The 26,125-nt window shown below is 42.8% G+C and overlaps 2 protein-coding genes across 3 annotated transcripts in view; one reads left to right on the forward strand and one right to left on the reverse strand.

The window, feature by feature from the left end:
- The window catches only part of TUBGCP2 (tubulin gamma complex component 2), a 90,284-nt gene extending 77,890 nt beyond the window's left edge, over positions 1 to 12,394 (reverse strand). Inside the window, exons 1-4 of the mRNA XM_065407949.1 lie at positions 12,345 to 12,394; positions 9,237 to 9,394; positions 4,403 to 4,531; positions 2,053 to 2,229 (exon numbers count right to left, since the gene is read on the reverse strand). Of these exons, the coding sequence (XP_065264021.1) occupies positions 2,053 to 2,229; positions 4,403 to 4,531; positions 9,237 to 9,386 (456 nt within the window). The 5' untranslated portion in view covers positions 9,387 to 9,394; positions 12,345 to 12,394. The remainder of the gene's footprint in view (positions 1 to 2,052; positions 2,230 to 4,402; positions 4,532 to 9,236; positions 9,395 to 12,344) is intronic.
- A 310-nt stretch (positions 12,395 to 12,704) lies between these two features.
- Positions 12,705 to 25,901, forward strand: ZNF511 (zinc finger protein 511). 2 transcript variants are annotated; one of them, XM_065408089.1, is made up of 6 exons: positions 12,705 to 13,016; positions 15,280 to 15,353; positions 16,660 to 16,861; positions 19,264 to 19,388; positions 21,255 to 21,443; positions 25,742 to 25,901. In XM_065408089.1, the coding sequence occupies exons 1-6, from the start codon at positions 12,876 to 12,878 to the stop codon at positions 25,809 to 25,811; spliced, it is 801 nt and encodes a 266-aa protein (XP_065264161.1). In that variant the 5' UTR covers positions 12,705 to 12,875; the 3' UTR covers positions 25,812 to 25,901. The 2 variants fall into 2 exon arrangements, with proteins under 2 accessions (XP_065264161.1, XP_065264162.1); XM_065408090.1 differs by having other exon boundaries at positions 21,258 to 21,443.
- The last annotated feature ends 224 nt before the right edge of the window (positions 25,902 to 26,125 follow it).

Raw genomic sequence — 26,125 nt, forward strand, 5'->3', positions numbered from 1 at the left:
AATAAGCTGCCCCGGATCAGTTCTGACTCCAGCAGCCTGCTTGTTACAACACAATCACATTCTAGACTCCACCTGCTCAGGGTCATCTTGCCAAGTGTAACCAAATACCGCTCAGTCACGAATTTTCCCAAAACTGTGTACTTTGCAATGTCCAACCCCTTTCCTGAACCTTTCAGAGGAATAAGGTTTGTTTGCTCCTCTAAAAAGACAAAGTGCACAGCTTATCACTATAACTGGAGTTAACTATCACTTCAATTCCAACACAGCATTACGTTGGTTTAGATTAAAAGCAAAACAAGTTTATTATCAAAAGGAAATAGGATTTTAAGTGAGTTCAAGTATAAAGGACAGAGTTAGAAATAGTTACAAGCAAATAAAAGTGAAAAATGCTTTCTAGAGACCAAGACTTAACAAAACTACAGTCCTGGTTCAAAGTAAGATTCTTACCACAGTACCTTCCAGCAACATGGCTGACCACCCACTTGGTCAGGCTCTGTCACCAAGTCCAAAGTGCTCCGTTCTTTGTCTTCTTAGATGAAAGATAACCTGAGGTTCTTTGCCTCTCTCTTTTATAGTACAGTGAACCTTTGAAATGGATTCTCCTGACAGTTACCCCCAAATAAAGTTCATTCACGCTGTGAGGAAGGAGATATGGAGTCTTGTGGGGAAGGAAGTTCCATGCTGGCTTCTTTCCCAGCTGGTTTGTTAAAATATAAATTGATCTGTTCCTGCAATCTCCCCGCTGACATGATGCTGAATGGTTATCTCCTCCCCTTGTTAGCTTGATGGTTCTGTTTACCTTCTATGTAAATGCATTCCCACGGTCTCTTAATGTACCTTGGAAGTACCTTTGTCTAGGTTGGGGTAACTTCAACCATGCCTTGCAAACACACTTCAAGATCATAATTCCCAATACGTTTGCAATTTTGAATGTATCCTCTGTATATACACGGCAGAATAATATTAATGATCAGTATGTTATTAGCTTTCTATTGATAACTTACATGACACCTTTTATATACAGGTTATGATATTAGTGAATGAAGGAACACTGAACTGGTCAGGCCAGATGAAACTCTCGACCAGATACCTGTCAGTTCCTTGCCTTCCTGCACTGGGATTCTGTTACAGTCATACACAGATCCACAGAATCTGTGCTATGCCCCAGCTTTTAAACAATCTTTTGGAGGAATCTTTTCAGTGTGCTAGACCACCAAAGGGTCAGTCTCTTCCTTCAGAGTAGGCCATCTGGCCTCACTGCCCCCAAGACTGAACCTCTTGACTCCAGAATTTCAGCTTCATACTGTGAGCTCTGCTCAATGTGTCCAACTGAAATAGACTGCTGGTTAGAGACTTGTACATTCTTCAAGGAATGATGCATCCCAGCAAGTATTTGCAGTGACACCAAACAGCATTTTCACAACAGAGCAGGATTTATAAGTGAATTGAAATACAGCACTGGAAGTCCTTGAGTTAGCATAGAGAAACAAATGTTAAAACATAGTCCATGTTGGTCTAGCTAGAGCAATCCACCATCCAAGCTGTAGTGGACTCCTTTTTAGGCTGTCTCTCTGACTTCTTTTTCAGTCCCAGAAGAGAGCAGCTAGCTTCTTCCAGAAGCCCACCCTTTATGCCCTCCCAGTCCTCTGCCTCCAGGCAGGGCCATGCTGAGTTTGCAACTCCATCTACCTAGTATTGAGTGTCAATTGTTCAGTCGTTGGGGCTTTCATTGCCCCTTTGGACCCTATGTTGATCTTCATCAGTTTTGACCAGTTCCTTAATTATCCTATTTACTGCAGATCAGATAGCAAGGTGACACCCACACCATGTCCTGCGTCTCTTCCCCTACCCAAGAGAAGACTTACCCTTTTTCCTTCCACTGGGAAGCAATGCAAAGTACAGAGGGATAGTGAGGCACACATAGGATTTATAAAAATATTACAGAAAATTCCCACTTTGCCACAATTACACCACAAGATAATAAAAGATAATGATTAAAGCCCTACACTCTCAAGGCAGTCTTGTATCTCCAGACTGTGGAAGAGACAGTACCTGCTGTACACTGGAGCTGGTTGTTACACTGCCAAGTTGCTTGCGTAACTCCTCAAGTTCCTGCATGGATATCTTGGAAGTTGTTGAGGGAATGGTAAAACTGATGCTGCCACTTGCTGTGGCATTCACTGCAAGTTCTGCCCTTTCCTTAGCATTCTGCTGTAAATATTGGAGTGTCTACAAATACACAACAAAAAAATTATTCACAAACGCATCAGAACAAGGATTTAGACAAGATGCTCTAGAAATATCAAAAAATGATAAATAAAAGAGACCTTCACTCAAATGGACAGTTATTGCACATCTCACCCCTCTTTCAACAACTCCTTGATTCAAGTATTTTATAAGTTGTCTTTGTGCAAGCTAAGGGATGTAAAATGTTAACCGGTAAGCATTAGTCTTACCTTTTAACCCGCCTTAACCGTTAACCCCCGCCTGCCCCAGCCGGTTAACTGTTTAAACAAAATATATTTTAATCGTTTAAACGGTTAACTTTTAAAACAGTATTCATATCCCTATGCAAGATCCTCTTTTTAATGTTGCCATGGCAAGCAAAAACATACATTTGTGTGACATTAAGGTCACTAAGTTAAACATTCCAAAACAGTTTCCTGTCTGTTAAATGTATGCCATAAAACAACAAGCAGTAATATATTAAGTTATATATTTTAATAGAAACTGGACTATAATGAACTGTATATACAATGTGATTGAGTTAAATTTAGTGAGAATTTTTTTCATTTCTTGACTTCTGGGCATTAAATGTGCAGTGTGAATGCTACATTAACATACATTTTTCTACTCCTCCCCCCTTTTTTAATGAGGAAATCACAAAGGAAAAAGGGAGAAAAAAGCTCCAAAGGGGTGCACTTTACAAGCTCTGTAGATGTGGCACTTACAAGGACACACCAATTTAAAAATCACAATTTTGTTTGCATTTTTACACCTTCTATTGTTTCAGAGAACCTCCCAGACAATTGGAACAGAGAACAGAGGGGAAAAAGTCTCTTTCTGCATGTTTACTTAATGCATTTGACAGCCCTTCCTGTATTCATCTTTATTCTTTCCCTGATGTAGCCAGTTAGAAACAATAGATGAAACTGTGGATTTCTCACAAAGGAATAGAGAGATTAATTTTTTTAAAACAACAACAAAGAAAACAGAAGATAAGATTCTGAAACCAAGAAATTGTCAGGAGTATTAGCGGCAGGGAGAGTACCTGTAACTCCTTTTAATTCATTTAAAAAGAGATGATTTCAGCTACACTGTGTTCCTTTACTTGTTCACATTGCAAATACCAAGAGTGCAGGGCTTGTAATGTGCAGTGAGACATGCTTGAAGAGTGGGTTTGAAAAAAACAAATACAATTTATAGCACAAAACATTAAACACTGATGTCTCTGTGTTGAAAGTTTTTTTATGTTTTAGTTTTTCTTCATAAAAAACAAATGTGTTAGGGCATGAGGTTATCTCCCCAGGAAACTAACCGCTGAAGTCCTGAAGGTCAGAATTCTCAAAAGTGACCTCTGATTTTGGGTGCCCAACTTTGAAGCACTTAAGACTGAATCAATGGGACCTGCAGATGCAGCCATGGGTGCTTAAAGCTTCTGTAAATCAGGGCCAACATGTGTCAAGCTGGCCATCTAAAAATGGAGACATCTAATATAAGAAGCCACTTTTGAAAATTTTCAGACATTACGTTTACTTGGTTGAAGGTTTACAGATAAATTTTAAGAAGAAAGATTTTGAATGCAGAAATTCTATCTGCAGATCAAGTTTTGTACACTGAGTACTTTCTCCACAGATATTAGCTCAGACTCTAACTAAGGCCCCAAATCCTGCAATATAATCTGTGTGCTTACATCCACATGGAACGGAAATGAAATCAATGGGGCTCTGCATGGGCATAGGAGTTAGCCTGGGCAGAACAGATTGCAGGATACGGGCCTTAGCAGTGTAGTGATGAGCATAAGAGAAGACCTGTTCTGGTGAAAGGTCCAATTTTTAAATGCTTAGAACTGTTATTTTTCCAGTTTTATACATATTATGCACAAAGACATCTTAACATCTTCTCAGAGCCGTAAAATGTATGGTTTTTACCCCTAATATAATTCAAAATAGCATGAATGGATTTTTCTCAAAGTCAAAATTAAAATTCATGTCTAGGCCTAAAAGAAAACTTGCTGGGAAATTCATGAGTAACCAAAACCAGGGAGTAAAATGAATGCCCTCACATACCCTATTGTAATCTTAACTAGTTGATTCAGATATGTTTGTCTAAACAGCTTCATTGTTGTTACTTCCAAATATTATGCATCAGACTGACAGAAATGCAGAAACAAATATGCTACCTCTTTGTCTTCTGTGAGCTTTGACAGCAAATACACCAACGGATCTAAATTTCTTGTATTTTTAGATTTCAGCTCATCATACTTCTTTAAAAAATCTTCTGGAGTTCGAGAAAATTCTGCTATTTTAACCTGTAAAACATCATATGATAATACAAGTTAAGTATTTAAACATAAATGTTAGCATTTTAGGAGAAAGTTTCAAATGCACTATTTAGAACAGGGGTAGGCAACCTATGGCACGCGTGCCGAAGGCAGCACGTGAGCTGATTTTCAGTGGCACTCACACTGCCCGGGTCCTGGCCACTGATCCAGGAGGCTCTGCATTTTAATTTAATTTTAAATGAAGCTTCTTAAACATTTTAAAAACCTTATTTACTTTACATACAACAATAGTTTAGTTATATATTATAGACTTATAGAAAGAGACCTTCTAAAAATGTTAAAATGTATTACTGGCATGCGAAACCTTAAATTAGAGTGAATAAATGAAAACTCGGCACACCATTTCTGAAAGGTTGCCGACCCCTGATTTAGAAGAACAAAAAAAAATGTCAAATCTTGGCTATGTTGTTTGTAAAATGGGGCTACCTTTGCATACCCAACTTTACAAAGAGCCACTGAGGTGCTGTGCAAAAACCAGTATGTGATCATATAACTAAAGACCGTATCAAAACGCATATGCACAAGTAGCAAGGAGTAAGCTTACATGTGTATGACAGAATACACCCCTGTGTCCAAACTACACACTACTGTAATAATGTTTGTATAAGGTATGCCTTGTGAGGTATCATTTAAAAGTTCATAATTTGCGATCAATAATGTCATGGCAAAATGCACATAGCAACATTATATGTAAATTTATAAACATAAGCTGAAATCATGACTGAAGTATTTTTCCCAGATAAGTCTGGGGAGTGGCTAAAACACTTTCTCAGAGACAAAGGGCAAGCTGATGCTTCAGCCAGGTGTCAACAAGGCTGATGGACCATTACCTCCTGAGTAGCCATTCTTTGGCAAGGAAGAGAGCAGGGACAAAAATCTACATCTTAGCAAAGACACAGCATGGAGTTTCCTTTCTTCACTAGACTGACTGTCATCTTGCTCCCAGCTGGAAATGCTCCTCAAAGGGGAGACAGGACTACAAAAAGAAGGGGTATACACCCAAGACATCCTCCTCTCTCTCTCTGGCATTGCACCTAAGATGACAAAGGAAAACGGCCATTGAACTCGGTGGGGGAGGAGGGTCCTGATTTAAGAGTTTGATCAGTAATCTGCTGGAGCATGTGGTAAGAAACTTTGCTTGAATCTCAGGTCATGTCTACACTGTGGATCTTACAGTGGCACAGCTGCGCCGCTATAAGGTCTCCCGTTTAATCGCTCTATGCTGGCAGGAGAGAGCTCTCCCACCAGGATAATTAAACCACCCCCAACAAATGGCGGTAGCTATGCTGGTGGGACAGCATCTCTCACCGACATAGCGCTGTCCTCACTGGCGCTTTTGTCGGTGAAACTTATGTTGGTCAGGGGTGTGTTTTTTTCAGACCCCTGACCAACGAAAGTGCTAGTGTAGACAAAGCCTAATATAGTTTCTTAAATTAGACACTATTAAGTGTTTTATCTTTATTTTTCTTGTAACCATTTGTAACTTTTATGCCTGTACTTGTACTCACTTAAAATCTCTCTCTTTGTAGTTAATAAACTAGTTTTACTGTTTTATTTAATCCAGTATGTTTAAATTGGAGTGTCTGGGTACTCTATTTAAAATAATAAGATGGCATATTATTCACTTAAAGAAATCACAGACTTAATGTATTTGTACTGTCCAGGAGAGGACTGGGCAGTACAGGACATGAATTTCTGGGGGAAGATCCTGGATGGAGGGCGTGCTGGAGTCACCCTGCATTATAACCAAGACTGGTGAGAACCAGGATGTAGCTGACTGGCTGCAGTTTCACACAGACACTCAGGGTGTCCTGTATGCTGGAAGGCTGTTTGTGAGCAGCCCAGGTGGGAGCTACTAAAGCAAGGCACCCAACATTGCAGGGCGGGGTGACACAGCTCCCCACTAGTCCGGAATGTGCCCTTGTATGTCACAATGTGCTACCTTAATTCTAGCATTTCCTAATTTCTAAGTGCTTCTCCTTTACACTCTTTACTCCTGGGGGAATTCTACACCACTGCACACATGCAGAATGAATGTTCCCCGCAGATTTTTTTTCTCTGCAGAAAATACATTCTGCTAGAGAGATTCTGAAGTTACCCCTTTCACCCACCATGGGCTGCTGTGTCACCAGAACAGAGGGCAGCCAGCTCACCTACCATAGCAGCCAGCAGCTGATAGGGAGGAGGAGAGGCTGTATTCCTCACAGTGCCCTGCCCGTGGGGCCAGATGAGGAGGCACGGGATATGGGGGCAGACAGAGTGGGGCACACAGGGCTTCTGGGGGTCACATAGACTGGGGTTCAGAAGGGCTAGTGAGGGGAGGACAGACTGGGGTGGGGGCTGAATGGGAGTGGGGATGCAGGGCCACATGGGGACAGGGGCAGAGCCACATGGAGATCAGGGACAGGGGGCTGAGTGGGGTTGCAGGGACACATGGGGACGGGGCCAGATGTGCCTGACTGAATGGGAGAGGATAGGTGTCAGCCAGGGCTCCATGGGGGAGGCTCCCCAGCTCCCTAACAATCTCTCCCTCCTCTCCAAAAATACTTAAATATTTCTCCCATCCACACCCAACAACCCTCCAAGTTTACTTCCAGGCTCCTTCCCAGCAATTACTTCCCTTTCCCTCAGCTCCTCCATTATCCCTGACTCCCCTAAGTCTTGCAACTATTTCTGTGGGATGTGGGAACTACGTTTCTGTATTGTAGTTTAAATAAATTACACCTCTACCCCGATATAACGCGACCCAATATAACACGAATTTGGATATAACGCGGTAAAGCAGCGCTCTGGGAGGGGGGAGCGGGGGGCAGGGCTGCACACTCCGGCAGATCAAAGCAAGTTCAATATAACATGGTTTCACCTATAATGCGGTAAGATTTTTTGGCTCCCGAGGACAGCGTTATATAGGGGTAGAGGTGTATTACTCAAAGTTCTGTATTACTATACCTAGTTAGGAATCTATTTGTCAAAAAACATTTCCTGAATCTTTTCTGTTGTCTGTATTGTTACAGACATACCTGCTAACAAAGGTATTTTGAAATAAAATTACCAAAATAATTGAAACTGGCATATGATGTTATTTTGACAAAAAATATGCAGAATTTTAAATTATTACGCACAGAATTTTTATTTTTTTGGCACAGAATTCCCCCACGAGTAACTCTTCATACAGTTATTTAAACTATATGGAATTGCATGGAATTTCCAGGATTTAAAAATAAAGAGAGAAAATAAAGATATACAGTCATCTGCAACTATGTGCTAGACAGAAATAGAATACTGGGTTCTCTTACTGACTCTGGGCAAGGAGTATGATCCAGTTGTTAAAGCAAAAGAATTCAAGTTAGGGTTCTACTTGATCATTTAATATTGTTTATATTTACACAATTCTCATTCATCTGTGGGTCTCAAAGTTCTTTGCAAAGGCAGGTATACAGGAATATCCCCATTGTACAGACACCATGACCAAGATCTGGCATATTGTTTCTGAAAGACACTGTGGCTAAATGAATGAGTTACAGATCTAGGTTCTGTTCCGGGTTCCTTCAGAGAGGGCCTGTACACACTCTAAACTCCAGATTCCTTCCCCATTTTACAGACAGGATAGGATACCCATACTCTAGGCCAGGAGTCGGCAACCTTTCAGAAGTGGTGTGCTGAGTCTTCATTTATTCACTCTAATTTAAGGTTTTGCGTGCCAGTAATTCATTTTAACGTTTTTAGAAGGTGTTTTTCTAGAAGTCTATAATATATAACTAAACTATTGTTGTATGTACAGTAAATAAGGTTTTTAAAATGTTTAAGACGCTTCATTTAAAATTAAATTAAAATGCAGAGCCCCCAGGACCGGTGGCCAGGACCCAGGCAGTGTGAGTGCCACTGAAAATCAGCTCATGTGCCGCCTTTGGCACGCATGCCATAGGTTGCCTACCCCTGGTCTACGCAGTAGGAAAGCATGAGGTCATGCTCAACAACAGGGATGGGAATTGCACAGAACTATTAATGATCATAAGTAGAAGAAGTGAGGCAAGAACTCATGGACTCCTGGCCTTCCTCAAGGCCAAATGGTTCTCTGTTGGGGGGGGGGGGTAAAAAGGGGGAAAGCAGCATCTCTATACTCGTACTCATTTATGGATCCAAGGATAGCATTAGCCCTTTTGGCCACAGCATTGTACTGAGAGCTGATGTTCAGCTAATTATCCACCACCAACCCCAAGTCTTTCTCAAGAGTCACTGCTTCCCAGGATAGAGTCCCCCATCATATCAGCATGGCCTTTATTCTTTGTTCCTAGATGTATACATTACATGTCCTTATTAAATAGCATATCATTTGCTTGTGCCCATCTTACGAAGCAATCCAGATTGCTCTGCATCAGTGACCTGTCCTCTTCATTATTTACCACTCCCCCAATTTTTGTGTCATCTGCACACTTTATCAGTGATGATATTATATTTTCTTCCAGGTCACTGATAAAAATGTTAAATAGCATAGGGCCAATAATGATCCCTGTGAGCCCGCACAAGACACATCCCTGTTCAATGACAATTCCCTGTTTATGGTTATATTTTGAGACCTGACAGCTAATCACACTCCAATTAAAAAAAAAAAAAAAAAAAGCATTTCAACCATCACTGCAGCCTAGCAGTGAGTAAATCCAAACTAGCTCACCTTAGCACTGTGTGCAGACACAGTTGTGGTAACATAAGGCGTTCGGTTCTTTTGCAGGAGATCTATGTACACTTCAGCTCCTTCCCCTCCATGAACACGCAGCAGGCTTAACAGCTCATTGACATCATGGTGAATGCGGAATTCACTCATGCTTCCACCTAGGGTTACAGATTTCACAGCACACTGAATGCAAAGCACAACAGATGATCCTTACCACTAAACCTCAAAGCTAATCAACAAGGGGAAAAAAATTCAAAATTGCCTTAGTGGCCTAGGGGCCCAAGTCTCATTTTCAAAAATGAGACAAGCTTAAATTTCACTGAAAGTCAACGTAATTTAGACTCTTCAGTACCTAAATCATTTTTGAAATTGGGACTTAGGGCTTGTTTACACATGGTTATGACTACACTACAGAACTTAGCGCTGCTAGTGCAGAGGCTCGTAGCTATGTTGGCGGGAGAAGCTCTCCCGCTGACCTAGCACTGTCCACACCGGCGTTTAAGTCGGTTTAATTTACGTCGCTCAATGGGGTGGCTTATTCATACTCCTGAGCGACATAACTTATACCAACTTGAGCTGCATTGTGTACATAGCCATGGAGTTGTGCAGGAATAACGGTTCCTGCATAACTCCATGTGTGGACACTTTTATTCTGGAATAAGAGTGCTTTATTCCTCTTTAGTTCAATCCACTTTTAAAGTATATTAAACTAAACAGGAACAAGGCACACACATTCTTGAATAAGTGTGTCCACACATAGCTGTCCCTGAATAGTTCCATGTATAAAATAGTTCCATGTATAAACAAGCCACTAGATTCCTAAGCCCCTTAGGCAATTTTGAAAATTTACCCCACAGCTTTGTAATATGCAGAGTACAGGCTCTCTTCAGCAGAGGTTAAATTTGAAGGTGTTGCTGCAGGCTTCTGAAGGCTGGATTGCTCTCATACTTGCACCAAAATAAAAAAATCCTTTGTAATTCATACTCGCACCAAAAATCACAAAAGATGCGACTTAAAACTGAGTTAGGCCTTGTCTACCTGGGAGAAATTGACCAGGATAGCTATTTCAGAAAAATTATTCCAGCCTAATTTAGCTATACTGGAATACAGTAGCCAATTTCCACATGTAGATTAGCTGTTAGTGATTACAATGGAAAAGCTAGAGAAAAAAGTATTTCCTTTCCTTTGCCTCTGCCTACTTTGTCTCTTCATCTGATGACCAGATCTTAAGCTCCCCATTAATTACACTGACTCAACCATAAAGTATGCTTGGGGAGACGTCTCCCACTGAAGGGGGAGGAAGCCCTCTAGAGGTTAAATGGCAGGAAGGCAGCTAACCATCAGTTTACACTAACAAGTCTGCATGTCAAATAGGAAACATCTTGACCAAAGGCACAAAACTGAAAAGCCCCATTAGCAGGAGAAAAGCAGGAAAATGGTATTTAAATAATGGTCAAATACTGAATAGCTGAATACTGGCAACAAGATACAAAGGTGATGGGCATGGTATAGAGACATAGATTAGATTACAAAGAGCAAAATGCTCTAAAATCTGCAGGGCCTTTCCCTAAACCAATATTCTGCTCTACATATATGCCTGGATCGCACAGTGAGGTCTTGTCTAGACTAGGATTTGGAAGTTTTTAGCTAACACATGTTAATAACCCAAACACCTTCCAAATCCGAGTCTAGAAAAAGCCCTGGGAGAGAAGAGTAGCACAGCAGATCTTCTCATCTTTAGAGATTCAAGGGTAAAAATGTGTCCAGTTTCTACTTATTACAGTTCCACACATTTTCTTGCAACATCAAATAGAGTAACAACTAATGGGAAAAAGATAACTGAATCCTCACACAGTTATTCTGAATTTAGCATTGTTTTTCAATATACTTAGCTAACCTCACTGGGTTAATCAAATCCACACTTAAGAAAGTAACATATTAACATAGATCTGGGGGGAAATAAGACTGAGTGGAATCTGGTGGCTTTATTTCACAACAGGGTTTGAAATGTAAAGGAAACAGAAATATATCTGGAGTTTTAGCGAGGAGGAAACAGCAACTGATTTTGACTTATTGTCAGTAGATATCCTTACATACCAACATAAATTAGATATAGTACAGGGCCAGGCAAAGAGAAGATGAAAGGAGCAGGCAGAGAGTCTGCATAAAAACAAAAGATGCTACTTCAGCTAATAATTTTAAAAGATCCAAATCAAATACAGACAGAGAACGAACTCTAAGAATAATGGGACAAAGGGTCATGTCACATTAATTCAGATTAAGGTCAGTGATGTAATAATGTGCACTGCCTTGGTAGGAAAGATATTCCCACACGACTAGAGCTAATTTTAATCCCTGCAGACAGTAGTGGGGCATCTCCATAAACAAGAGCATTGACACAACCAAAATGCTATAGCCAGGGGCTAGAAATCACCTGGTATACAAACTAAGCAGGGAGCCTCTCTCTCTATTAGGTGAGCCCAGTGCCTGAACCTCTATAGCAAACTGCAAAAACCTCTCTTCCAGAAAGCCTTTGTACACCTCTGCACTGACACTACTGACATTCATAGGGTGCCCAGATGTCCCGATTTTATAGGGACAGTCCCGATTTTTGGGTTTTTTCTTATATAGGCTCCTATTACACCCCACCACCACCACCACCACCACCACCCCCTGTCCTGATTTTTCACACTTGCTGTCTGGTCACCCTAGACATTCACCTGCCTGCCCCACAACAAGTAAGATACGGTAAGAAATAAATCAAAGACCAAGAACCCAAGTGCCAGAGAACCCCGAGTCCCGGTGTTGCTATTGGTTTCGGCGAGAGGGCAGATCCCCTTGTGGGTCAGTACCACCCCGCAGAGCCAGCTCCCCCTGCCCGTCGCGTTGCCTCTACGGGAACCGCTATCCCAGGCCCGCGGTTGCTGTGGGGGCCCCACTCGAGGCCCAGGTTCCCGCTCACTCCCTGGCGCCGGCGATAATCGCTCTCCAGCCGGCCCCGCACAAGCCTTGCGCTGAGGGGGGTAACAGGGCCGAGCAGCCGCCCCCAACCCCGCTATCCTCGTGCGTCCCTCCGCCCCGGCGCCCGCCCGGCTGGGAAGCGGGTACCTTGTGCCGGGGCTGAGCAGCTCTCGCCGCCGCCGCGCGTTGGGGGGAGGGGAGGCGGCGCGCGCGGAGCGGAGCGGACCCCACGTCGATGGGCGGGAAGGTGACGCTCCGGGGCGCGCGCCCAGTGCGAGAGACTAGGGGAGGGCCGGGGGCTATTCAGGAATTCACACCGCAGCCGTTAGCTGAAGCCAGCGGCGCGCGGGGAAGAGGTGCGCAGACTCCGATTGGCTGACGCAAAAGCGGCAGCATCCCTGGAGCCAATCAGAGAACAGGGTGGGGACCTGTCATTTCAGGGCACGCCCGCCCGTGTTTCCCCACGCTGCCCAGCTTGCTGGGGAACCCCGGGAGCGGGATGGTGCTGATGTCTCCTCACTAACCGCAGCCCCGGATCGCTCCCAGACCTCACGGTACCCGACCAACTCCGATGTGACCTGGAAGTACCCGCCGACCCGGAAGTGATCTTCTCGTTCCCTTGGCCCCCAAAAGATGGCGGTCCGGTGAGCGCGCCCTGTTCGCGGGGACTTCGACAGGATGCTGCTACCGCCGGAGCTCAGCGTCTCGCTGCGGGTGGAGCGGCCCCTGTTGCCCGTCCGGCCCCGCATCCCGCCGAGGGCCCCGTTCTGCTTCTCCCCCAGCCGCCTCCGCTTCCATCGCCAGCACGAGTTCTTTGAGGTAAGGGCCCCGGCTGCGACTACAGCTCCCGGCAGCCCTCGCGTGGCCTCTGGCCTGCTACCCGCGGGGCAGGATGGGAAATGCAGTCCCAGCGGAGAGGGTACCTGTGCGCTCGACGGCGCCAGCTGGGCCGAACAGCAGCGAGCTCTGTTCTCAGCGCTTCCCCCAACCCCCCGGGTTCCTCCGATCCAGTGCCAAAATCCTATTCCCCCCAAATCAGGAGATTTAACACTATGCGCCTGTTGAACGAAGGGAGCGTTTCATGTAGTCATGTGACTCAGGACCTGTGGTTACAGGAAAATTGCCCAAAATTGTGAGACTCGCTGCAAGCCTGTCCTACTGGTGAAAGGAGCAAGTCCAGCCCAGCAACCTCCAGGAATGAGTCCCTTATGTGGTCTAGCTGGGGAATGCTGTGGGTTAAATCTTCCTGATCCCCGATGGGCTGGGCACTGTGATGGCCAGGGTCTTCAGGTTCCTGGACATGGGTCCTATGTGTCCGCTCCACTAGACTCCATGACATAGTTTTATGTAGATACTCATGTCTCTAGCCCAGGGGTTCTCAAACGGGGGGTTGGGACCCCTCAGGGGGTCGTGAGGTTATTACAGGGGGGATCACGAGCTGTCAGCTTCCAGCCCAAACCCTGCTTTGCCTCCAGCACTTATAATGGTGTTAAATATATAAAAAAGTGTTTTTAATTCATAAGGAGGGGTTGCACTCAGAGGCTTGCTATGTGAAAGGGGTCACCAGTACAGAAGTTTGAGAATCACTGCTCTAGCCCTTTTGGTTGCAAAAAATGTCTTTTAGTGCAAAGCAAACTGAGGTGAGCCTAAGTCTGCAAACAGGTGGCTGCAGTACCTCTGCTGCTGTTCAGAGCTGTGTAAGTAGCAATGACGGTCAGGAATCCTGTCTCTGTTGTGCAGCTCTCAGGAAATGTCCGAGCAGCAGCAGCAGAGACAAGCGCTAGAGTTCGTCACAGAGGTTAAGGACAAACTTCCAAACCAGTTAGGACCAGGAGCAGAACTGTGCAGACTCATCATCCACCATCACCACCGCTCTTCATCACAGCAGCTAAAAGGCCCTACGTTGTGAGGGTGGAACAGAGAGTTCTTTTCAGCGGCCAGGTTGGGGTGAGAAGCACACAAGTGGGCATCAAATATATAAGACTTCTGTTAGCAGATACAAAAACTAGAGCCCCCTAGCAGGGCCAAGGACAACACACTGGAAGGAGTTACAACCCTCCCCTTTCCCACAATCTAGGGTGGGTTTGTTGTCTTTCACCTGGATAGTGAGGCCTCTGCCTTTGGTTATAGACTCTGGCACTGTTAACTGAGTTTGTAACTAGTTAATGGCATGACTGGCAGCTCAATGTGTTGCCTAGGCTGGAACATGGCAGTCTCGCTGTAACTAATTCAGCAGTTTTGTCAGTCTTCCGTCCTCCCAGCTTTCTATGATATGATGTCTGAAGTGTAGTGTTCTGTTTTAGTGGTGCCTGTCAGGGCACTCTATCATCTGTTGAGGCACTGTGGGAGAAATGCTGAGTCTATTCCAGAATGCTCTGGTATGCAGCTAGGGCAACATGATGCATGCAGATGTGTAAACGTGATTATAATGGCAGAAAAGAAGCTGTATGGAAACAGATTTACAAGTAAAATGGTTCAAAGTGACTGTGCTTCTTTGAAAGCTGCAGTGGATTGTGTCCCCCCCCCCTTTTTTTATTTTATTTATAAAGAAAAATTCTGAAAGCAGTCCATGATAGCAGCATATTTGTTGCTGTGCTGCCTGATATAGCCACTTAGAACTTCTCAGCCATGGCACAGAGAGAACTCTTGACTCCTGCTCCAAAAGCACAGCCCCTTTCCACTTGAGCTAGAGAAGAATCCCCTTTTGATGTGTGATCCTTTTCAAACATTATGCCCATGAGTTAGTCTCGGTGACCTTGAGTGTCTCTAGAATTATGTTCTCGGTTGTTAGCAACAAAGCAGCTGATAGTAACAGTAAAGGACACTGGTACATGTGTGTACACAGGCCCAGGGTCTCTGTTGAGTATTCCAAGTTGCACTTTTAATCGTGGTCTATAAGCTGGGTTTAGCAAAGTTAGATCAATATATTATCCTTGATCCAGAGTCGAGTTCACAGTAACATGTATTCTCATTCTTAACTCTTTTTTTTAACAGTTACTTGTTGGGAATAAAAGTAATTTCCAATTTGCTTTTTGAACACACATTGCTGTAACATGCCTATAATCACTATTCCCTGTTCCAGGATGGAGACATACATAGACACTTGTATCTCCAAGATATCCTAACAAATGTTACCGAAGTGACCGAAAGATCCAAGTAAGTGGTGTCGTTCATACAAATTCAGTTGTGGGTCCTGTTAACAAAAATGCATTTGATTGAATTTTGACCCTCCCTCTAACCAGTTTGTGGTCCATACTGTCTGTCAATGTTGTATACATCTGTCTCGGACTGGATTCATTAAGGCTAAACAAATGTTGAATAGTTGTGGAGTACTTTCAATCATTCCTAGTACCAGATCAAAGTAAACTGATTCCCCTTTGTTATTTCTTGACAAAGAGAGGTCTCTTGATGGATGATACCGTTTTTTTGTTTGTTTGTTGCATCTTCAGATAAGCTTTGGCTCTTCTTTCCTTAAGAGGAATAGTTCTCTTTACACCAGTCCAAAAACATCAGCATAAGTCATTGGAGTTGAGTCTTATCTGTCTGAGTTATACAGACACTAAGTGACAGGGATGTTTTCAATCTCCTTTATTTTTTGCACTAATCATGGAAACGGAGAAGAAGGAAGGAAGACATCACAAAGTGCCTTATAGGTGGATGATGTGATAGTTATTGAACCTGAAGCTTTCCCTATAGTTATTGAAAAAAATTCAGGTTTTGAGGAAGCGTTTGGCTTTAAAATGATGTTAAATCTGAAATGTTGGTTATCTCTTTGCCAGATCTGGAGAAATCATCCCTTCAGAAAACATGGGTGTAAATGGGCAATGCATTCCCAAAGGTACCTGGGAATTTAAATCTCAGCTAACCTAGAAGATCCGAGTAAATTACATGATAGATCATTACTTCAGTCAGTTTAAAAAGATTTGGAGTTCAGGGGGAAATATGCAGATGTTTGGTCAGGGAGAATAACCTGGTCAAAATGAACACATTGCCCAAGATCTCCATCTAGTTTCAAAATATTCAGTAGTCATCCCAGAAAAAACTTGAAGGTACCTAGAGAACAAACTGAAAGTGAGCTATTTCATAGAGATCTACTGGGATTTTGAAATATAGTAGCTCATACCTCATACTGCTGCTCAGTATTAATTCATTCCATAATTAATCATAAGTTCAGCTCTGTATGCATGACCCACAGGTTCTAGCTGTGAGTTAGGTAAAAGGAGTTTGAGTCACAAATATGAGCCACAAATTTGAGCCACAAATAATTACAGAATCCTCACAAACTAATTCTATTGTGTCTCCAGTTTAATAGTGCTCATCTTCTTCTGTGTCGAGTAGATATTAATGAAAACTACCATAATGTAAAGATTTTATTTAGATGTATGCAGAAGAACTGATCCACATGCTCTGGGTGGCCTTGACATAAACTAAAAATACAAATGTTTTCATCGCTTCCTTCTAGGGTGTCAGAATTCTGTTGTCATATTGTTGGGTGCTGCCAGGTCTTTGATACCTTAGAGGGTTATGAACATCACTACAACACACTGCACAGGAACATGTGCTCTTTCTGCAAACGCTCTTTCCCCTCTGTGCATCTGTTGGATACTCACATCCTGGAGTGGCATGACTCTCTCTTCCAGATAATGGCAGAGAAGCAAAATATGGTGAGTTGCAAGCAAAGATTTCATTGTGTATCCAGCACGTGAGAACATTCTAGTAACACCCCTCCGCCCCCCGCACAGTAACCTTGCTACCCCCTCTCCCCCAACTCATTTTTGGGTCAGGACCCCTACAATTACAACATTGTAAAATTTCAGATTTAAATAGCTGAAATCATAAAATGTACTATTTTTAAAATTCTATGACTGTGAAATTGACCAAAATGGACTGTGTATTTGGTACGGTCCTAGTTATAGACAGAGCACAAGACACAAGCTGATTCATACAAAAGGAAAACAATAACATTCTTTGCAGTCTCTAGTGCCTTCTATCCAAGGATCTCTAAGCACTACATGTGCTTTATGCCTCAATGTCCAGTGATTTAAGAATGTATTAGTCTTGTTTTTCTAATGGAGAAACTGTGGCTCTCAGAGAGGAAGAGACTTTCCCATGGTCACACACAGTGCCAGGAGTAGAACCCAGATCTCCTGCATGTAGGACTAGCCATCCTCTCTCCTTTGCTTATTGTAAAAACGAGAATAAGTGGATAAACACAAGTGTGTAAGTCTGACTTGAGCTAACTTCTCCCTAGGATAATAGTACCTAAAGGAAAGAAACAAGGGAGATGGGTCTCTTGTCAAACAGGCTCTGTCCTGCATGTGCAGTGCTGGAGTAGTCGGTTTGCCCATCTGTGGAGCTGGAATAGTTAACTGGTTTAATCAAACTAAGAACATAAGAACGGCCATACTGGGTCAGACCAAAGGTCCATCCAGCCCAGTATCCTGTCTACCGACAGTGGCCAATGCCAGGTGCCCCAGAGGGAGTGAACCTAACAGGTAATGATAAAGTGATCTCTCTCCTGCCATCCATCTCCACCCTCTGACAAACAGAGGCTAGGGACACCATTCCTTACCCATCCTGGCTAATAGCCATTAATGGACTTAACCTCCATGAATTTATCTAGTTCTCTTTTAAACCCTGGTATAGTCCTAGCCTTCACAACCTCCTCAGGCAAGGAGTTCCGCAGGTTGACTGTGCGCTGTGTGAAGAACTTCCTTTTATTTGTTTTAAACCTGCTGCCCATTAATTTCATTTGGTGGCCCCTAGTTCTTGTATTATGGGAACAAGTAAATAACTTTTCTGACAAAGTGGGCATTCACCCACGAAAGCTTATGCTCCAATACATCTGTTAGTCTTAAAGATGCCACAGGACCCTCTGTAACTTTTCCTTATTCACTTTCTCCACACCACTCATGATTTTATATACCTCTATCATATCCCCCCTTAATCTCCTCTTTTCCAAGCTGAAAGGCCTAGCCTCTTTAATCTCTCCTCATATGGGACCCGTTCCAAACCCCTAATCATTTTTAGTTGCCCTTTTCTGAACTTTTTCTAATGCCAGTATATCTTTTTTGAGATGAGGAGACCGCATCTGTATGCAGTATTCAAGATGTGGGTGTACCATGGATTTATATAAGGGCAATAAAATATTCTCCATCTTATTCTCTATCCCTTTTTTAATGATTCCTAACATCCTGTTTGCTTTTTTGACTGCCGCTGCACACTGCGTGGATGTCTTCAGAGAACTATCCACGACGACTCCAAGATCTCTTTCCTGATTAGTTGTAGCTAAATTAGCCCCCATCATATTGTATGTATAGTTGGGGTTATTTTTTCCAATATGCATTACTTTACATTTATCCACTAGCTTCCAACTTTGCTAATATCTAAGCATCCTGAGTTCAGTCAGCAGATACTTCTCTCTTCTGTCCTCTGTAAACTACACATTTTTGATCAAGGAGGTTTCCTGCTGCCACCATGTGCAGGTACTTGGGGAGCCAGTATTGCACTCTCCAGGATTTTGCCTGATGGGCCTTAGCAGTTTGGACTTTGCCTCATACACATGCAGTCAAGAAACCATGTGCAAGGGGTGGCAGAAAATGAACAATGTATTCCTAATACCAGAGATGGAAGTAGTTTCCCAACAAATTGAACTAGTTCCAAATTTTGTGAAACAATCTCAGCGCACCCATGTAACTTGGAGATTGTAATGTGTGAATTATATTGGCTTTCGTAGGTTTTTAAGGCTAAAAGGAACCATACAATCATATGGTCTTAATAACACAGGCCATAAAATATACTACCCCCAGTGGTTCCTGTGGTAGAGGGAATGACTTTTCTCTCATGCATAAACAAAAGTTTAGAGCCCAATAGTTTGTGATTGGACTAAATCACTTTTCAGAGAGGATCCAGTACATGATGATGATACATCTTTAGTACTGTGTATCAATGTGGAAGTGCCAGATAGACATCTTGCCTTGCCTTGGAGAAATTTTGTGTGAATAACTCCCATCTTGCTTATACTGCATACGTTTTAGAATTACCTTTCCCTCTTCTTGCTTTTTAGTATCAGTGTTTGGTAGAAGGCTGTGCGGAGAAGTTCAAGAGCAGCAAAGACAGAAAAGATCACTTAGTCAAAGTACATCTTTATCCTTCCGATTTTCGATTTGATAAACCAAAAAAAGCTAAAAGGTAAGTGCCAAATACACTGACAAAGCAAGCATTTATCCTTCTGTGTGCTGGGGACTGGTCCTCAGAAGCAGAGAACACCTGAAAATCCAGCAATCTCATGCTTCTCTGGGCTTAGTCAGTAGCACTTCATATTTACACAAGCTAGTGTCAGATTCCAGAGCTCCTGCATTCCCTTCCCGTAATTGCACTAGTTTATTTCTGGCCTCTGGAGTATAAAGAGGTTATTTACTGAATGCAAAAATGTTAGAGCCTAGCATGTGAATTCATGAGCCAAGGAATACTGGCCTTCAGGTCCTTCCAACAGGGATGACTCGCCCACATTACGTGAGTGAAAGGGGTGCTAAAAAGACATTTGCTCACTCCTCATCAGTGAACCAATGAGTCCTCCCCGTTCTGCCCAGCCCCCTGCTTCCCTTGCATTCTCCCTGAAATACAGAGAGCCGAGCTGCAATCCCAGCACCACCTGCTCTGCTCTGAAGGGTGCACTCTGTTCCCTTCTCTGCCTGTGTACTTCAGGGAGGTGAATGAGTGCAGGGCTGAAGGGCAAACAGTCTCCATTGTGGTGGCGGTGGCAGGAAAAGGCCTGCCAAGCTGTGTCAAGCGCAGGAATCCATCCCCAGAGTGGGTGCATGGGCCTGGAGAGCCCAACGCGTGCTCAGGAATCCTATCCCAGGTGCAGGAGGCTGGCAAGTCAACCAGAGGGTACCAGTGACCCTGCACAAGCAAGGGCCAGAGCCATTCCCTTCCAGTTCACGCTATCTGTGGGTTAGGGTGCTGCCCACGGCCAGATGACACCTATCCCTCACCTCTTCTGCAGCACTCTCTATTCTGGTTGAAAAACATGACCAGAACAGAGGCATGCTCCTTTGTTTGGTGCTTGGCTCTCTGTCCTGGCCATGGAGCAATGGAAGCATTAAGGGAGAGGAGCCAGCCATGAGTGTGCAGCTGAGTCTGGAGGAAGAGGAGAGAGAGAGAGACTGCTATAGATACTTACATAGGATTCCTTTCAGTGCTACATGAACAGCTGGAGAAGCAAAGTCCTGATTGGCCCCATGCATAGGCATGCCCATTTCTCAGGCGGCTGTAAGAAGTTATGTAGTAGTGGTATGGCTACAGACACACTTACATGAAGCAATGATGTCACTAATCAACTTTTTCGTCTCTCCCCTAATGTTGCCATTCCTATTCCAAGGCTGGGGAACCATGGAGACTTATTTAGCAATGAAGGGTGATCTCTATCCTTAACAGTTTAGTAAGCACACAGTGGGGCAGAGCAATTGGCTCTTACAGACTGATCTGAGCAGTGACACTGGCAATGGCCAGTGATCTCTCAGGCAATCAAACCCACTCTGTTATCACTAGTTTTCAGTTGAATGGCTTAGAACGTAGAAAGGAAGTGAACTGCTGATTGTAGAAAGTGTCTTTCTTAGCCATGGATCAGGCACCAACATTCATCTCTTTGGAGCATGACGCCCTAAGCTATGGAAGGAAGGAAACTCATTGGCCCTGCTCAGCCAGATGAACCCAGGTATGCTTTATGGGCATAAGAAAGAAGCTTGTGGTGAAGCCCATGTACTGTAATGCAGTAGTTCTGACTCTCCACTCTGCAGACCCCCTTGTAAGAGAGCTCCTCCTGTGAGCCAGCTTCCCTCTAGCACTGCAGTGCTCTGCTTGCTTGAACATTTTACAGGCCACCCAGAGTGACCAAGAACACTCGCTGCCTTCTGCTAGCCCCCCTCTGACTCTCCTGAGCCTGTTTTACTTAATTTGTTTTGTAGCCTCCTGATCAAATGACCTTGGGCCCTTGAGCCTAAGCTGACTAGGAGGCAGTTGGCAGCTCCTGAAAGGAGGGTTTTGTTTCTGCAGCAGCACCAAGCACAATAAGCCTTCCTGTAAGCTGGACGTGAGCATGCCAATGGATGTGAATGTGGAGACTTACGAGCAGTCGCAAGTGGATTCCATGGAAATCTGTCCAAGTGAGAGCGTGGAGAATCCCACCCAGCCTATGAGTGGCCCAATTTCATCACTGCAGGAGAAAAAGCTCTATAAATCCAGGTCTGTTTTCCTTTATGTAAACTCCTTCGGCAGGGACCAGGTCTTCATATGTGCTGGGGCAGTACCTAACGCAATAGGGCTGTGACCTTAACTGGGGCCTTTGGATGCTCTTGTGATGTATTGCGAAGTAATACCTTTAAGTGCTCATCCCAAGTGATGGCTGAGCCTTCTAAATACACATTTATGCACAAAGCTTAGCACTTCTGAAAAGTTAACATGATTTTTAATTGATGTTTGCAAAGAGTTTGAAGAAAAAAAGCAAATTCTTAGTGTTTATTTGCAGTTTACTAGGATTAAACTGCTGTTTCTGTACTTAACGGGTGGCAGCAGCAAATGACTGCTTTGTGCATTGATAGTGATTCATTTCTTTGATTCTTGCAGTCACAACTGAGAATCTTTGCAGTAACAGAGAAGTGTAATGAATGAGAAGCACACACTCACCCAAGGAAATGCCCTCAAATTCACCTTTTTTAAATAACCAGGCTGGGGGACCCGGAAGGGGTGCAGTCTTCTCTTGAGTCTTACTTAGGATCCAGTTAAAGCAAGTGGATTTGATTGTGTGCTGCACCTCCAGCAGGTTAGGTGAGGTTGTGCAAAGGTGGCTCCAAATTCTGGGCTGCTCTGTGGATTGAAACTGCCATCAGTATAGTTAGAGCAGCCTCTGGTGTAACTAGGACTTGCAAGGGGAAGTGTAGAGCCAATTGTGGTTCCTGTACAGTCCTTGTATGCTAATGCAGCAACGCACAGAGGCCAGGATATATATACCCTATATATGTATTCTTTTCATTTAAATCTGAAGTTCATTATGTGTATTGTTAGTAGGGCTGTCAAACTATTAAAAAAATTAATCACGATTAATTGCCGTTTTAATCACACTGTTAAACAATAATAGAGTACCAATTTAAATTTATTATGAGTATTTTTGGATGTTTTTCTACATTTTCAAATATATTGATTTCAGTTACAATGCAGAATACAATGCTCACTTTATATAATTATTTTTTATTACAAATATTTGCAAGTCGAAGCATGACGGGGCATAAGAATGTTTAACATATTTGGCAGATAAATACCTTGCAACGCTGGCTGCAACAGTGCCATGCGAATGCCTGTTCTCACTTTCAAGTGACATTGTAAATAAGTAGCAGGCAGCATTATCTCCTGCAAATGTAAACAAACTTGTTTGTCTTAGTGATTGGCTGAACAAGAAGTAGGACTGAGTGGACTTGTAGGCGCTAAAGTTTTACATTGTTTTGTTTTTTTGAATGCAGTTACGTAACAAAAAAAATCTACATTTGTATGTTGTACTTTCATGATAAAGAGATTGTACTACAGTACTTGTATGAGGTGAATTGAAAAATACTATTTTTCTTTTTTACAGTGCAAATATTTGTAATAAAGATATAAAGTGAGCACTGTACATTTTGTATTCTGTGCAATTGAAATTAATATATTTGAAAATGTAGAAAAACATCCAAACTATTTATAATACATTTAAATTGGTATTCTATTATTGTTTAACCGTGTGATTAAAACTGCAGTTAATCACAATTAATTTTTTAATCGAGTTAATTTGTTTTGAGGTAATCACTTGAATTAACAGCGATTAATTGACAGCCCTAATTGTTAGTAACACCTGAGGTTTTTAACTCAAAAATAATTCTAGGGATCTAATTCACTTGTCAGCATTTCTGCTGTTTTATTATTTGCATTTTCTCTCAAACCTAATCTAGGTTTAACAAAATTTCCCCACCAGTTCTGCTGAGCTGGTGTTAGCACTGGTGGGAGCCCTAGTATAGACGTGGCTCTACTGGTCAGGCACATTTTTACCATATTGTCCGTTAATATGGTGAAAAAAGTTCAAATGAGATGGTGGGAAAATGGCTCTAGCTGCAGGAGACTTGCTTACACAAGGGCTAACACTGATCTAGAAAAACAGGGTGAATATTTTTGTAAAATTACCTAACTTGGCTCAGGCCTCAGTCCCAGGCTTCAAGCCTTGCCTACCCATAATAATGGTAAAAATTTCAAAGCCCAAAAAAGGATATTGCACCCATTTAGCTATATTGCTTTCTAAACCAATGAAGTTAAATCAGTGCAACTTTGTTGTGTAGACAGGACCTAGCCACAGACTTTTCAGTCTCCTTTAAGATACAAATGTATAACTTAAACTTCACTTTACCAAAAAGTTGAATTGGGGGCAAGTAGTGGTTTTCCAAGTTCTGCCCACAAAATAAGGTCCTTCTGCTTCAGATGCTAAAATAAGACACTGCTCATTTTTTGAACATCTGCACAGTTTAATGTGATCATGTGTGTTCTGCTGGGCTTGACTCCCCCTTGGTGAGGCTTGCCCTGCTAGCCTCTTGGGTCTTGGCTCCTTGATTTAGGAGGAGGGAGGAATAAGAGGAAGTATCTTCCAGGTGTAACATACATGGGGCCAAAATGAGCTGTTACTCATAGTGGCTTGTGCAGATCTTCATAATGTGATATTTCCCCCCCCCCCCCCTCCGCCTTTGGGCAGTGAAATAGCTAAGTGTTGACATGTCAACTCAGATCCCTAACAATAACTCACCGACTGGATGAGATGAACAGGGAAATTCAAACCTCACAGATGCTGTTTCAGGTTTTCTGCAGGCAGACACCGCTGCATCAGTTAAAAACCCTTCAAAATGTGAACAGAATGTATCATTCATAAATTCCAAAGCCAGAAGGGACCATTGTGATCATCTAGCCTGACCTCCTGTATGTCACAGGCCAGAGAACTTCCCCAAAATACCGTAATTCCTAGAGCAGTTCTTTTAGAAAAGCATCTAATCTTGCTTTAAAAGTTGTCAGTGATGGAGAATTTATCGTGACCCTTGGTAAATTGTTCTAATGATTCATTACTCTCACCATTAAAAATGTATGCCTTTATTTCCAGTCTGAATTTGTCTAGCTTCAAATTCTAGCCTTTGGATCATATTATATCTTTAGCTGCTACATTGAAGAGCCCATAATTAAATATTTGCTCCCCATGTAGATACTTGTAGACGGTAATCAAGTCACCCCTTAACCTTATTTTTGTTACACTCAAGAAGCTCAATCTATTTAGCTTATCATTATAAGGGGACATAACAGTTTTCAAGTACATAAAAAGTTGTTACAAGGAGGAGAGAGAAAAATTGTTCTTAACCGCTGAGGATAGGACAAGAAGCAATGGGCGTAAATAGCAGCAAGGGAGGTTTAGGTTGGACATTAGGAAAAACTTCCTAACTGTCTGGGTAGTTAAGCACTGAAATAAATTGCCTGGGGAGGTTGTGGAATCTCCATCAGTGGAGATTTTAAGAGCAAGTTAGACAAATACCTGTTAGGGATGGTCTAGATAATACGTAGTCCTGCCATGAGTGCAGGGGACTGGACTAGATGACCTCTTGAGGTCCTTTCCAGTCCTATGATTCTATAAGGCATGTTTTCTAATTCTTTAATCATTCTATGGACCCTCTTCAATCTATCAACATCCTTCTTGAATCATGAGCACCAGAACTGGACACAGTATTACAGCAGCAGTTGCACCAGTGGCAAATACTGAGGTAAAATAACCTCTCTACTCCTACTTGAAATTCCCCTGTTTATGCATCTCAGGATCACATTAGCTTTTTGACCACAGTGTCACACTGGGAACTCATGTTCAGTTGATTATCTGGCATGACCTCCAAATCTCTTTCAGTGTCACTGCTTCCCAGGATAGGGTCGCCCATCCTGTAAGTATGCCCTACATTCTTTATTCCCAAATGTATACATTTACATTTAACTGTATTAAAATGCATATTATTTGCTTGTGGCCAGTTTACCAAGTGATCCATATTGCTCTGAATCAGTGACCTTATTTACCACTCTCCCAATCTTTGTATCATCTGCAAACGTTATCAGTCATGATTTTATGTTTTCTTCCAGGTCATTGATGAAGATGTTAAATAGCGTTCATAAGGGCTAGGGGGATTTTTAAAGAGTTTAGGGTGTGGAGAACTAAAGGGTTGCCAAGGAGAGGTGGAAGTATTCTGTCTCCTCACAGACCAATCCTTCCCCGTTCAGGTCCTGCCTTTACATTGGTGACTGTGTCCCTATGAAGCAGAACTTTTGCTAATGCGCTCTCTGTTAAACAGCAGTCATTGTCATTTCCTATCAGACTAAGTTGGTTTCTTGTTAGGCATCTCAGCAAAGTGACCATTCCGGTTAAGTGTGCTCTGAGTGGCACGTGCATAAGTACAAAAAACAAGACATCAAGATTTTTGTATTAACATGGTATATTTATGTTGCAGAATCCCATCAACCGTTTGCTTCGGGCAGGGCGCCAGCCGAGGATTTAAAAGCATGAAGAAGAAAGTATGAAGGTCACTGGAGCAGATTCACAAGGAATGACAAGTAAAGACAAGCAGAAAAGGCCTTGTCCCCTGAGGTTAATAAAAGATACAACTAATCATTCATGGGTTTGCTTGCTCCTCCTGGTTGAGCACAACAATGGATGTGTTGAATTTACTGTACACTGAGGGCAGGGAAGGCTTGGGGCTGTCCATTGTGATCATGGATGATCCAACGCCAGCAATTTCTGCAGCAAAGGAAAAGCAAGAGAGAAGGAAGGAGGAGGGGACCTTGTGTTTGTAGATGTTTGAGTTCCATAAATGCATGGAGAAGGGGCACTTAAC

The sequence above is a fragment of the Emys orbicularis genome, chromosome 7, assembly GCF_028017835.1.
Source record: "Emys orbicularis isolate rEmyOrb1 chromosome 7, rEmyOrb1.hap1, whole genome shotgun sequence".
Taxonomy (NCBI): domain Eukaryota; kingdom Metazoa; phylum Chordata; order Testudines; family Emydidae; genus Emys; species Emys orbicularis.